This window comes from Mandrillus leucophaeus, unplaced genomic scaffold, assembly GCF_000951045.1.
Source record: "Mandrillus leucophaeus isolate KB7577 unplaced genomic scaffold, Mleu.le_1.0 Scaffold12, whole genome shotgun sequence".
Lineage (NCBI taxonomy): Eukaryota > Metazoa > Chordata > Mammalia > Primates > Cercopithecidae > Mandrillus > Mandrillus leucophaeus.
This window is the reverse complement of record NW_012100320.1, coordinates 3,521,876-3,536,087: the sequence shown is the minus strand read 5'-3', so window position 1 is coordinate 3,536,087 and position 14,212 is coordinate 3,521,876. Positions and strand designations below refer to the sequence as shown.

At 47.3% G+C, this 14,212-nt stretch overlaps 1 protein-coding gene across 1 annotated transcript in view; it reads left to right on the top strand.

Moving 5' to 3' along the window:
* The window catches only part of PARP16 (poly (ADP-ribose) polymerase family, member 16), a 64,893-nt gene that overhangs the window by 4,690 nt on the left and 45,991 nt on the right, over nt 1-14,212 (top strand). Inside the window, exon 3 of the mRNA XM_011969308.1 lies at nt 13,165-13,302. Within this exon, the coding sequence (XP_011824698.1) occupies nt 13,165-13,302 (138 nt within the window). The remainder of the gene's footprint in view (nt 1-13,164; nt 13,303-14,212) is intronic.

Below are 14,212 nucleotides of genomic sequence, written 5' to 3'. Positions count from 1 at the left end.
AAAAAAAAAAAAAAAAAAAAAAAAAAAAAGAGCATCAGCAATGTAGGTTACCCCAAAAAGCCGCCTCCTCTAAAGAGACAGACTGTCCCTCCCATGGGGCTTATTGTACCAGTCCCAGACAGTTACCCTTTCTCTTGAGAGCTACTGGAGAAACACAGATTCTTACCATCCAGTTCTGTTGCCATATTCCTTATTGGGCACCCACTGTTGAGGAAAATAGCCCAGACCACATAGATTCTTGGCTGGCTGTAGGCATGGCCGTCAGCAGCAAGGCTGCTCACTGGTGGGGCCCGTCACCATCTCTGGGGACATACATACATTCTTAGATAAACACTCTTTAGGCCTCCTTTTGCTACATGTCGCATGAGTTACTGAAATGATGCAGAGAAGTGGGCATCTGGACCTGTATCTGAATCAATGTCTAACTTTTAAAGAAAAGGGAATCAGGTCTGGACTTGACTGACTAGATCATTTTGTAGTTACCTGAAAAAGAAAAGTGTGGAGCTGTTAAAAAATCTCTTGGCCGGGCACGGTGGTTCACACCTGTAATCCCAGCCCTCTGGGATTGGGCGGGTCGGTCATTTGAGTACAGGAGTTCGAAAGCAGCCTGGGCAACATGGCGAAACCCTGTCTATATAAAAAGATTTTAAAAATTAGCCTGTGTGGTAGTGCATGCCTGTAGTCCCAGCTACTCAGGAGGCTGAGGTGGGAGGTTCACCTGAGCCAGGAGGTCAAGGCTGTAGTGGGCCGTGATTGTGCCCCTGCACTCCATTCTGGGTGACAGAGTGGTACCCTGTCTCAAAAAAAGTCTCTCACTTTTGTTTAGTTAAAAGCACTAGGAAGTAATGTGAAAGTTTGCCATTTTCAGTCATTTAAATCTTTCTCCACATGTGAGGTGTTATTACACACCTATAACACAAGGGTTGCAGTTTCCAAAAATTAGAGCAGTGACTTAAATTACTTTATTGATTGATGATTTCCTGAGAACTCCCCACTGCTGAACCAAGCTCTTGGCTTTAGGTCTGATCTAGCATTATCTTATCACTGTCCCCAAAGTCCCGGATTATCTCTGAGGTGTCTTGTTTTGAGACCATTTCCGTGCCGATAAGCTCTCTGATTTATTATTATTATTATTTTTCAGATAGAGTTTCCCTCTTGTTGCCCAGGCTGGAGTGATGCAATGGTGCAATCTCGGCTTACTGCAACCTCTGCCTCCTGGGTTCAAGCGATTCTCCTGCCTGTCTCCCTAGTAGTTGGGATTACAGGCAGATTCCATGATGCCCAGCTAATTTTTTTTTGTAGTTTTAGTAGAGATGGGGTTTCACCATGTTGGTCAAGGCTGGTTTTGAACTCCTGACCTCAGGTGATTCGCCCTCCTCGGCCTCCCAGACTGCTGGGATTACAGGGATGAGCGACCGCGCCTGGCACGCTCTCTGATTTTACACTGGGAGCTCTTGGTATTTCCAGTGCCTGGCTTGGGAAGTACTTATCAAACGTTTGAGGAATCACATTGTGTGTGTGCTGAATACCCGGTCTCAGGATTTCTCACCTTGCTTTTTGGGACCGGGGTTGGATGAAAGAACTCATACGTAGCATTCTTGGGATTCCCTGTACCCCTTGACCATTGGCCCCCAAACGTCAGGTTTGTCACTTGACACAGTCGCAGCGGTAAAGTTTTTTGTTTTGTTCCCCCCCGCCCCCCAAAATAGCATGTTCTGGTTCTCCATTAGCCTGTAGACCCTTTCTGGAGGTGGGAAGTGGGTGGGAAGGGCTTCTTTGTGTTAGCTCCAGGCCCTCGCTGCTTAGTGTGGTTGAGGACCAGCAACATGAGCCTCACCTGGGTGCTCATTAGAAAAGTAGGCCTTGGCCGGGTGCAGTGGCTCACGCCTGTAATCCCAGCACTTTGGGAGGCTGAGGCAGGTGGATCACGAGGTCAGGAGATCGAGAGCATCCTGGCTAACATGGTGAAACCCTGTCTCTACTAAATATACAAAAAATTAGCCGGGTGAGGTGGCGGTCACATATAGTCCCAGCTACTCAGGAGGCTGAGCCAGGAGAATGGCATGAACCCAGGAGGCAGAGCTTGCAGTGAGCCGAGATCACGCCACTGGACTTCAGCCTGGGTGACAGAGCGAGACTCTGTCTCAAAAAAAAAAAAAAGAAAGAAAAGCAGGCCCTGCCCCAGACCTATCCAGTCAGGATCTGCATTTTAACAAATCTGGGCAATTTGTACACTTAGTGAAGTCTGAAAAGCACTGCATTAAGCTTACCCTGTTCTTATTTGGGGTGCCAGACTGCTCTAATTGGGTCTCCTGGTCCTGGAGGAGTAAGAAGTCTTTCTCTTTTTTTTTTTCCTTCTTCTTTCTGGTTTCTGGCTTGCACTGTCTAGACACAGTGACTCCCCAGTGTCTGGGTTAAAGCACATATAAGCTTGTCTCTGTCCTGACCCCTTCTGATGCCATTCCCATCTTTGTTGAAGCAAACTCCCTCTCGTCCTTTAAGATGCACCTGAAATTTCCACCTTATTCTGTGCCTCCACTCCCTAGCAGTGAGGAGTCCTTCCTTTGGGTTTCTTTACAATTTTAAAATTTTGCTTTTATAAATAATACTTTGATAAGCATCCTTCTACATTAATCATTGTTTATATCTGTTGTTGTCTTTTTGAGATACATTCTGAGAGGTGAAATTGCTGGTTCATGGCTTTTTCTTTTTTTTTTTTCCTGAGACGTGGTCTTGCCCAATTTGGAGTACAGTGGCGTGATCTTGGCTCACTACAACCTCTGCCTCCTGGTCTCAAGCGATCCTCCCACCTCAGCCTCCCGTGTAGCTGGGACTCCAGGCACATACCAGTATGCCTGGCTAATTTTTGTATTTTTATTTTTATTTATTTTATTTATTTATTTATTTATTTTTTGAGACAGAGTCGCTCTGTTGCCCAGGCTGGAGTGCAGTGGCGCGATCTCCACTCACTGCAAGCTCCGCCGCCTCCTGGGTTCACGCCATTCTCCTGCCTCAGCCTCCCTAGAAGCTGGGACTACAGGCGCCCGCCACCATGCCCAGCTAATGTTTTTTGCGTTTTTAGTAGAGACGGGGTTTCACCGTGTTCGCCAGGATGGTCTTGATCTCCTGACCTCGTGATCCACCCGCCTCGGCCTCCCAAAGTGCTGAGATTACAGGTGTGAGCCACTGCGTCTGGCCAATTTTTGTATTTTTAGTAGAAATGGGTTTTCACCATGTTGCCCAGGCTGGTCTCAAACTCCTGGACTCAAGCAATCCGCCTGTCTCAGCCTTCCAGAGTGCTGGGATTACAGGTGTGAGCCACCGCACCTGGCTTATGGCTAACCTTTCTAAGGAAGGCTTTCAATGCTAATTTCCATATTGGAAGTTGAATATTGACATTAACTGGGGAAGATCATTATTATTATTATTGTTGTTGGATTAAAAGAAAAAAGGCAGGAGTCTCGCTATGTTGCCTAGGCTGTTCTACAAACTCCTGGTCTCAAGCAGAAGTTGTGTCACTGAGCCCAGTTTGGAAAGATCATTCTTTACAAGCCTCAACCTTGGCTGTCATTGAAATCACGTGGGAAACTAAGGAAAAAAACCCTGACGTCCGAGCCCCATCCTCAGAGATTCTGATTTGATTGGTTTGAAGTGCAGCCTGGACATTGAGATTTTTTGTTTGTGTACTTACAGATAATATGTAGCTTTTCTATTTTTCTATTAACTGATTTGATCATTTTAATGAGCACCCATACCTGCTGGATGGTGAGGAAATGATAACAATTAGATTTGTTAATAATAAAAGTGCCTGTTAGGTCTATACTTGATATCTCAAGGTAAGATTCTTGGTCCCTCAGATTACCTTTTTATTTCTCTGCTCCTCTCAAAGATGGCATCTGAAGAGTGGAGGAGAAAAAGTACACAGGTCTGAAAATATACGAACACAGACATAGATACATGTAATATGATGTGACTGTCAGTGGGTAGGTGTGTGTCTCGAAAGATATCAGCTAATGGGATGGTGATATGGAGGATGAAGGGGTGGGATCCATCCCTCCAGGACTAGCCATCTCTTTCTTTCCCAACCATCCCAGCAATGCAGACCTTTCCTCAGCAGATCGGTGAGCAGCAGAGAGGGGGCATTTGATTGATAATATAGCAACCAACACCTGTACCCCACTAATAGCACTTACTGTTTATGTGGCACTGTCCTGAGCTGTTTCTACACGTAGCTCATTTAGTCCTCCTAACAACTCAGGGTTGTAGGTTTTATTATTATCTTCATCACCGTCAGCTAATCACTGGATGTGGTGATGGTACACCACTGTTGCTCCCAGGCACCGGGACTTTTAAAAGTTCCTAGGAGAACCCTTTAGCGTCCCCATGCTGGCTCCTCCTGTGAAGAGTTCTTTTGTAGAGACTGATCCCTAATCTGTTTTGGCAAATCTGGCCTTTCATACTGTAGGTTTGTGCAAAGCAAATTGTACCTGCGGTGTCCACCTCTTCAGCCTTCATCTCAGCAGCCTCCCAGCTCCAATCATCACACCTGCCCCACTGTTCTGGGTGTCACCGTGGTCCTGAAAATGGTGACCTTGGCAGACTTTTGGTTCATTTCCTTCGCAGCACCTCCACCCACATCTAGTAACTATGGCCTCTGACACTTTCCTAGACAAGTATGTTTTTCAGATGTTTATTCTTTCCTGCTGCCACAACTTTCTTTTCTTTTTTTTTTTTTTTTTTTGAGACGGAGTCTCGCTCTGTCGCCCAGGCTGGAGTGCAGTGGCCAGATCTCAGCTCACTGCAAGCTCCGCCTCCCGGGTTCAAGCCATTCTCCTGCCTCAGCCTCCCGAGTAGCTGGGACTACAGGCGCCTGCCACCTCGCCGGCTAAATTTTTTGTATTTTTAGTAGAGACGGGGTTTCTCCGTGTTAGCCAGGATGGTCTCGATCTCCTGACCTCGTGATCCGCCCGTCTTGGCCTCCCAAAGTGCCGGGATTACAGGCTTGAGCCACCACGCCCGGCCTACCACAACTTTCTAGGACAACATTGTCTAAGATCTAACCCTGAGTATCTCCAGCTTTTCCTGATAAGAATCACTTGTACCCACATCTGTAAACACAGATTCCTGGGCCACCTCCTCCCCAGGAGCTTGTGATCGAGGTATTTGCTCCTGCTGAAAGCAAGGAGGTTGAGTTGCCTCTTTGTGGCTCATTGGGCCTCTCTTTCCTCCGTGAGGCCTATTCACCCAAACTACCTTTTCCCTAAGAGGCTTCTCTTCCCAAACCCCTGAAACTCTCAGCTCTGCTCACCATTCAGATTCCACCAACTATCTCTCCAGCTATATCCTTCCTTATTCCCCATAGCAGAGGCTGCAGATGTGTTGCCTGTGAGCTAATGGGTTTTGTTTGTCCTCTATTTTTTTAGAAATAGGGAAATTAAAAAGACAGCTTGTTGATTTCTTTTTGAAACAAAAATCGGAGGCCTTGCCGCCTTTGGTGGAGGTTGCCCCAGGGCAGGAAGAAGTTGGAGCTGAGGGTTGGTTGGCCTTAGCTATTAATGGAGCCCGGAGTCACGAGTTCAACAGTCTTCACAACTCTTTCCCGGACTCCCCTGTTACTCATTTTCTTTACCTCTCAGGCCCTGGGGGACATCTGAGCCTAGGAGCACTTTTTGGGACACACTGCTCACTTCTCTGCCCATCTGCCGTGCTCTTTCCCACCTGGAGTGGGAAACCCTCCCCATCCCTGGAAATGCCTGCCTTCCTCTTCAACAGTTATTCTCCTGGACCAGTTGGCAAATGACTTCCACTGCCATGTACTGATGTGTGATTCAGAATGCTTGCCTAGATGGTGATTTCTTCCACATACCCCTATACTACATATCACATACATCTTTCTCCCTACCTTTGGTTTAGGCACAGCCAGTAGCTGTCTCAGTTGTATTACTTTGGGATTGGGAGGAATTCCAATATCATATCTGATTAGCTTCCCAAAGCAGCCTCTTAAAAGTTCTGCCGGAATTGTTCCTTTGGGCTAAAATATTCAGTCCACCACTAAATTTCTCCATTCGTTTGGTAGAAGGGTATGGCAGGAGAATAGACTCTGGAGTTGGGCCCCCTGGCTTCATATCCCTGCCCTGCCAGTGAATAGCTGTGTGCCGCTAGGCAAGGTGCTTAGCATCTCAAGCCTCAGTTTCCTCATCTTCAAAGTAGGTTGTGAGAATAACACGAGATAACAGAATAAATTCATGCAAAGCATTTATTCTGGTGGCTGGCACCTGTAAGGGTTCAAATAAATAGTTGCTATTACTCTTTGTTCTTAACTTCATGCCAGGTTCCAGGCTGGCATGGGGCTCCAGGGTAAGTAAGATGTGGTTGGCCTCAGAGAATGTTTGTCCCAATCAGATTTGAGTTGGCCCCAGAGGGTCAGGTGCCAACATGGGGCTCTGCTGTAATTGCTGAACATAGAACACAGTTGTTGAGTACAGAGGTTGTAGGTGGTCAGGGAAGGCTTCACATGGGAGGTGATTGCTGGCCTTGAAGACTTAATGGGATGTCATGCTAGGCAGCCACAGAAGCACAGAGGAAGAAAGCCATAGGTCACTTGGGATAGCATTGGGTTTGGGGAGGGAGCTGGTGGCAGGAGGTACTATTAGGCTAAGAGGCCAGACTGGATTCCTAAGGGACTTATTAAGGGTAAGAGTACTAGATTTAGCAAATAAAAATACAGGCCACCTAGTTAAATTTGAATTTCAGCTGAGCAACCAATAAGGTTTTTTTTTTTTTTAAATGAAGTTTCACTCTTATTCCCCAGGCTGGAGTGCAGTGGCGTGATCTTGGCTCACTGCAACATCCACCTCCCTGGTTCAAGCGATTCTCCTGCCTCAGCCTCCCAAGTAGCTGGGATTAAAGGTGCCCGCCACCACGCCCGGCTAATTTTTTGTATTTTTAGTAGAGACAGGTTTCACGATGTTGACTAGGCTGGTCTTAAAGTCCTGATCTTAGGTAATCCACCTGCCTCGATTTCCCAAAGTGCTGGGATTTTAAGTATAAATATATCCCAAATATTGCATGGGTTATTTACACTAAAAAAAAATTTGTTGACTGAACACAGTGGCTCATGCCTGTAATCCCGGCACTTTGTGAGGCTGAGGCTGGTGGATTGCATGAGCCCAGGAGTTTTGAGACCAGCCTGGGCAACATGGTGGAACCCTGTCTCTACAAAAAATTAGCTGGGCATGATGTCACATACCTTTAGTCCCAGCTACTCTGGAGGCTGAGGTGGGAGGATTGCTTGAGCCTGGAAGGTCGACGCTGCTGTGAGCTGTGATCTTGCCACTGCAGTCCAGCCTGGGTGACAATGAGACCCCATCCCCTGTCTTTTTTTAAAAAAGGAGCTTTTGTTGTTGTTGTTGTTTATCTGAAATTCAAATTTAACCAGGCACAGCATATTTTAAATGACAACCCTACTTGTGTGCCTGGTTCCCAAAAGGCCCTGCTAAAATGCAGACAGGTTTTAGTCACAAGAGGAAGAATCCTATTAAATTGTTAAAGCAGATTTATTTTTCAGAGTAACATGAAAAGTGAAATGGAACATAAAGAAGGTCAGTTGAGGAGTTAAAGAGTGTGGACAGATGGTGGGGAGCCAGGAGGGCAGGATGCAACAGGGACCCTGTCTGGGCAGATGCAGTGGGAGGGCCTGGAAGAGGCCTGGGTCCAGCTTGGAGCTGGGAGGTGTCTTTCCCCTTTGTCCAGACTGAGTCCCTGAAAGGCGCCTGGCTAGCTGACTGTCCTTTTGTGGGGCTCTCTGGGCCCAGATATGGACTGTTGACAAGGGCTGTGGCTCACAGGTGGGATGTGAAGACAGGAGTGATGGGAATAGTAGTAATCCTGGGAGAGAAGATGACTCAGCTCTGGCTCTGAGATAACAAGGAATAGAAAAGAAGGAAGGGGGATGAGTGCCCTTTGGACTGTGCAGGCAGCAGTCCTGTATGGGTAGCTAGCTACCTGAGGGTACACCGTTTGGGATGTGTCTTCAGTGACTCCGTATATAACCTACAGAACAAAGCTCGGGGTTCCCAAGTGGAGTGCAAGGTCCTTCACAGGATCATTTGAGATGACCTCACTTGAGGTCACCTTCCCACTGTTCCTCTTGGCAACCACTTCCCCACACTCTAGGTTCCAGCCACACAGAATCACCTGTTGTTAATGATGGCAGTCATTGCAGTCACAGTAACTTTAGAGTACGTAACACTTTCCTGTTGGTTTGAGCACTTGTTAAACTTGATTAATCTCCACCGGGACCCTATGAAGTAGCTACTAATATTATCCCAAGTATGTATTTGAGAAAGCTGAGACACAGGAAGTCAAACATCTCACTCAAGGTCACGCAGCTAGTAGAGGAATAGAGCCCCAGATGCCTGGGAGAACTGCACAATTAACCATATGCCAACACCCATTTCCCCAGCTACACGCTGCGTTTTCATACTTCTGTGGTTTTGTATAGCAAACCCAGATCATACAGTACCTCCTCGGTGAAGCTGGTCCCAACCCCACCCACTTTTCCTTTAGCCCCTACCCAACAGAAGTCCCACCTTGTCCTCTTAGTAGTTTGTATCCAACTTTGTTATGACAGTGAATTCTTTTTGTTTTTTTGAGACAGAGTCTCGCTCTGTCACCCAGGCTGGAGTGCAGTGGTGGCTCACTGGCTCACTGCAACCTCTGCCTCCTGAGTTCAAGAGATTCTCCTGCCTCAGCCTCCAGAGTAGCTGGAATTACAGGCGCCTGCCACCACGCCCATCTAATTTTTATATTTTTAGTAGAGATGGGGTTTCGCCATGTTGGCCAGGCTAGTCTTGAACTCCTGAGCTCAGATGATCCGCCTGCCTCAGCCTCCCGAAGTGCTGGGATTACCAGCGAGAGCCACCACGTCCGGCGACAATGAATACTTTTAAGTCATGATTATTTACCTTTCTGCCTCCCCACTTGATTAAGGGGCCCATTTTAAATCTAATGTCCCCTCCTAAAAGCACAGGGCCTGGCACAAAGTAGATGCTTAGTAAATGCTCCCTGAATAATGCAAGGCCATGCAGTCTGGGGGTAAAGCAGGCGGGGTGGAACAGTAAGCAAGGCATAGAAATAGTACCAATACTCATGGAGCATTTACACTCCACACATCCTTTTTTTTTTTTTTTTTTGAGACAGGGTTTCACTCTGTCACCCTGGCTGGAGTGCAGTAGGACAATCATGGCTCACTGCATCTGCTACCTCCCAGGCTCTAGCGATCCCCCCACCTCAGCCCAAGTAGCCGGGACTACAGGCGTATACCACCATGCCCGGCTAATTATTTTGTTGTTTTGTTTTGTGCAGATGCGGTTTCGCCATGTTGCCCGTGCTGGTCTTGAGCTCCTGAGCTGGAGAGTTCTGCCTGCCTCAGCTTCCCAAAGTGGTGGGATTATAGACGTAAAGCACCATGCCTGGGCTCACACATACGTTAAAAAAAAAAAAAAAAAAAGTAGGCTGGGCTTGGTGGCTCATGCCTGTAATCCCAGCACTTTGAGAGGTTGAGGCAGGAGGATCACTTGAGTTCATGAGTTTGAGACCAGCCTGGGCAGCGTAGCAAGACCTCATCTCTACTAAAAATAAAAAAAAATACCTGGGCATGGTGGCATGTGCCTATAGTCCCAGCTATGCGGGAGAATCACTTCTGGTGGGGGTGGGATGGATCCTGCAGTGAGTCGTGTTTGTGCCACTGCACTCCAGCCTAGGCAACAGAGCATGACCCTGTCTCCAAAAAATTTTTTTCTTTTAATAAATATTAGATTTTCAATGATACCTCATGAGGCCTGTAGAGATAGTTTGTTGTTGTTGTTGTTGTTGTTTTCTTTTTTGGAACTGACTTTCGCTCTTGTTGCCCAGGCTGGAGTGCAATGGCGTGGTCTCGGATCACCGCAACCTCCACCTCCTGGGTTCAAGCGACTTTCCTGCCTCAGCCTCCCAAGTAACTGGAATTACAGGCATATGCCACTACACCCGGCTAATTTTGTATCTTTAGTAGAGACGGGGTTTCTCATGTTGGTCAGGCTGGTTTGAACTCCCGACCTCAGGTGATCCACCCGCCCCCGCCTCCCAAAGTGCTGGGATTACAGGCATTAGCCACCGCACCCGACCTGAGATAGTTTCATTACAATATATGAGGCTATTGATTGAATCTTTGGAAATAGAAATAAAGTGGTCCTAAGACGTTTTTATTTTTCTTTTTTTTTATTTATTTTTGGAGCCATCTCACTGTGTTTCCCTGGCTGGTCTCTAACTTCTGGCCTTAAGAAATCCACCCCAGCCTCCTGAATAGCTGAGATTATAGGCATGAGCCCCCACACCTGGCTCTGCTTCTAGTTTTCAACTGCAGAGCTAAGAAAAACTCCCAAAGTCAGTAACAATTTTCTAGAAAAATGGAAAAGAACCACAGGTATTCTTTTTTCTTTTTTTTTTTTTGAGACAGTGTCTCCCTCTGTCACCAGGCTGGAGTGCAGTGGGGCCATCTTGGCTCACTGCTACCTCTGCCTCCCGGGTTCAAGCGATTCTCCTGCCTCAGCCTCCTGAGTAGCTGGGACTACAGGCACCCACCACCACGCCTAGCTAATTTTTGTATTTTTAGTAGAGACGGGGTTTCACCATGTTGGTCAGGATGTTCTCAATCTCTTGACCTTGTGACCCACACCCCCAAGCCTCCCAAAGTGCTAGGATTACGGGTGTAAGCCACCACGCCTGGCCACCACAAGTATTCTTGAAGTGCCAACTACATCCCTAGCAAAGCAGAAGGAAAGGTTGCCCAGGGTTTGGGAAGACAGTGTTGTCTGGGGAGAAATGTAAATGGAAAGAAAAGAAATGGACATATATAGACCAAGCCCTGAGATTCTGTGACCTTCTTCAATTTCCTGACAACCCCATGGGGAGGTAGTGAGGTTCCCTTGTTGGAGAGAAGATGGAAGCTCAGCAGAGATTCTAACTGAGATCTGATTCCAGAGTTCATGCTCTTTCCTCTGCATCCAGGAAAGAGGAGAATTGGAAATATATAAGACAGTTCTTGACCTCCAGGAGTCTGGGCATACTCGGAAGGGAGTACTGGGGCAATGGGCTTTAGGGACTTAGAGGAGAGAATGGTCTCTTGGGCCAGAAGCGCCCAGGTAGTAGAGGTGGGGGAAGGGATATTCTTGGAACAAGACATGTTCCTGGATAGCACCAGTCTGTGATGGAGGGGATGGTAAGGGGTTGAGATTAGGCTAGAGGTGTTTAAATGCCATGCTGGAGAGGTTTGACCTCTAGTCAGTCGTAACTTCTGAGCAAAAGCTACAGATACTTTGTTGCTATCTGTTAGTCCAGGTCCCCAGTCCCTTATCAGAAATCCTGGCACTGAATATGTTTCAGGATTCCGATTCTTCCTGATTTTAGAATGGTAAATAATGTGCTGCAATGACAACTAGGCTGAGTCCTATCACAGGTCCCACGAGGCATCAGCCTAAATCTGAAGGCTCTAGGACTAGTGACAGCTTTCAGCAGCACAGCATCAGCCATTCTGTTTCTGTGGAAGTCCTTGCAGCGGTCCACATAGAGGTCCAAGAGCTAGTCTTTGCCCCGAGAAGTGAAAACTTGGGAGTAAAGAGATGAAATCTGTCATGCGCATCCGTGTGAAGAGACCACCAAACAGGCTTTGTGTGAGCAACATGGCTGTTTATTTCACCTGGGTGCAGGCAGGCTGAGTCGGAAAAGAGAGTCAGCGAAGGGAGATAAGGGTGGGGCCGTTTTATAGGATTTGGGTAGGTAAAGGAAAATTACAGTCAAAGGGGGGTTGTTCTCTGGTGGGCAGGAGTGGGGGTCACAGGGTGCTCAGTGGGGGAGCTTTTTGAGCCTGGATGAGCCAGGAAAAGGGATTTCACAAGATAATATCATCACTTAAGGCAAGGACCGGCCATTTTCACTTCTTTTGTGGTGGAATGTCATCAGTTAAGGCGAGGCAGGGCATTTGCACTTCTTTTGTGATTCTTCAGTTACTTCAGGCCATTGGGGCATATACGTGCAAGTCACAGGGGATGCTTGCAAGTCACAGGGGATGCGATGGCCTGGCTTGGGCTCAGAGGCTTGACAAAATCCACATGGGGTGTGTGCAGGAACTGGCCATTTTCCTCAGAGGCTGGTCTCACTCTTGAGAATGTCATCAACAAAGCTGCCAGGGTTCCAACAAAACATTGTCACACTCTGGGAAACCCAAAGTTGTGCATTCCCCATTTACAGTTCCTTCCAGGCCAGATGCCGTGTACTATGCTGGGTCATTTTCACCTTAAGCAGTGTTGCCTGGTTATGTGTGTAGTTGTCATACTACCTTTATCCCGTCTCCAGGGGGACAAGTTAACAGAAGTTAACTAATTCTCACACAGAAGGGAAAAGGCTTTGTATTGTAGCACTTTACCCACATATGCGTATATCATGTATTCAGTCACACCTGCAGTGGGTGGCATGCCATACTCATGGCATGTTAATATTCCTGCAGCAGAATGCATCTATCCTAACAGGAAGGGGATAGGTAAAGATTAAACCTCCATCAGCTCAGGTTAGGTTTGGTACCCAAAGAGTTTAAAAAAAAAAAAAACCACCACCACCAAGGCTGGGCATGGTGGTTCAGGCCTGTAATCCCAGCACTTTGGGAGGCCGAGGCAGGCAGATCACTTGAAGTCAGGAGCTCGAGACCCGGCTGGCCAACATGGTGAAACCTCATCTCTACCAAAAAATATGAAAAGTAGACGGGCGTGGTGGCACACGCTTGTAGTCCCAGCTACTCAGGAGGCTGAGGTGGGAGAATTGCTTGAACCCAGGAGGTAGAGGCTGCAATGAGCCAAGATCACACCACTGCTCTCCAGCCTGGGCGACAGAGTGAGACCCTGTCTCAAAAACAAAACAAAACCCCACCAAAAAAAAAAAAAATACCTTTCAGATTTTAGAGCTTGTAAAGTTTAGTATTATTTGGAAAGGGGATTGTAGACCTGTGAATTTCCTCTCAGGAGATCCCTTGAGATGTGCAACGAGTGAACGTTGCCTGCCTTCCCACTAGAGGGCCCCTGACTATCACTGTGTCTGGGATCCTTGCTAATGGAAGTTCTTCTGTTGCTTCAGCTCGCAGATGCCAGCAAGTTACCTAACCTGAAAGAACTTCTCCAGTCCTCTGGAGACAACCACAAACGGGCCTGGGACCTGGTGAGCTGGATTTTATCCTCAAAGATCCTGACAATCCACAGTGCAGGGAAGGCAGAGGTGAGACTTTGTTTCCGTTAGGATCACAGACTTTAGGGGCCTAAGGGCTCTAGGACAGCACTGAATCCAGTGGCTCTGAGACTTCCCTGTGTACCAGTGACCTGGGCAGCTTGAGAATGCAGATTCCTGGTCCTCACCTTTAGACTTTCTATTTCTGTGTCTGGAGTCAGGCCCAGGAACTTTCCCACTGGCTGTACAAAGCTGAGTTCTGTCTCATCTCAGCTGTGTGACCTTGAGTAGGTACCAGGTGCATTTCAGTACCTCCGCTTCCTCATCTGTAAAATCAGGATGATAATAGTATACTTCCCTCAGGGCACTGACTATGAGAATTGAATGAGTTTTCACACTTTGAATAATGCCTAAGGGCACATACTAAGGGCTTGGTATGTGTTGGGATTCACTTTATTTAACAAGCACCGCTGGTAATTCTGATAAGGGTGACCCTGACCATACCTTAAGAAACACTGACCTGGGTCAGTTGTCAGGAGACGGAGTGGCAGAGCTCAAAGGAGTGGAAAACCTCATGCTCTGGGTTCAAATGCCATTTCTATCAAAAAGAGCCTCCTTTTTCCCATTTGTTAATTGAGATACTGATAGTTACCTCCAAGTGGGGCAATGATAAAATGTGTGTCACCCCCCCCCAGCACAGTTTCTGTCACGAGTCAGACATTCCATAATTTGGTTTACCTTGCCTGGCTAGGGTCTCCCAGGGACAGGCTGGATGACAAGGACCAGGGTGTAGGACTTGATTCCTGCTCTGGTACTCTTCCCTTACCCATACCGTTCATCACTTAATTCATTTCAATTTAAGAGTATTCAGTTTTGGCTGGGCGCGGTGGCTCAAGCCTGTAATCCCAGCACTTTGGGAGGCCGAGACGGGCGGATCACGAGGTCAGGAGATCGAGACCAT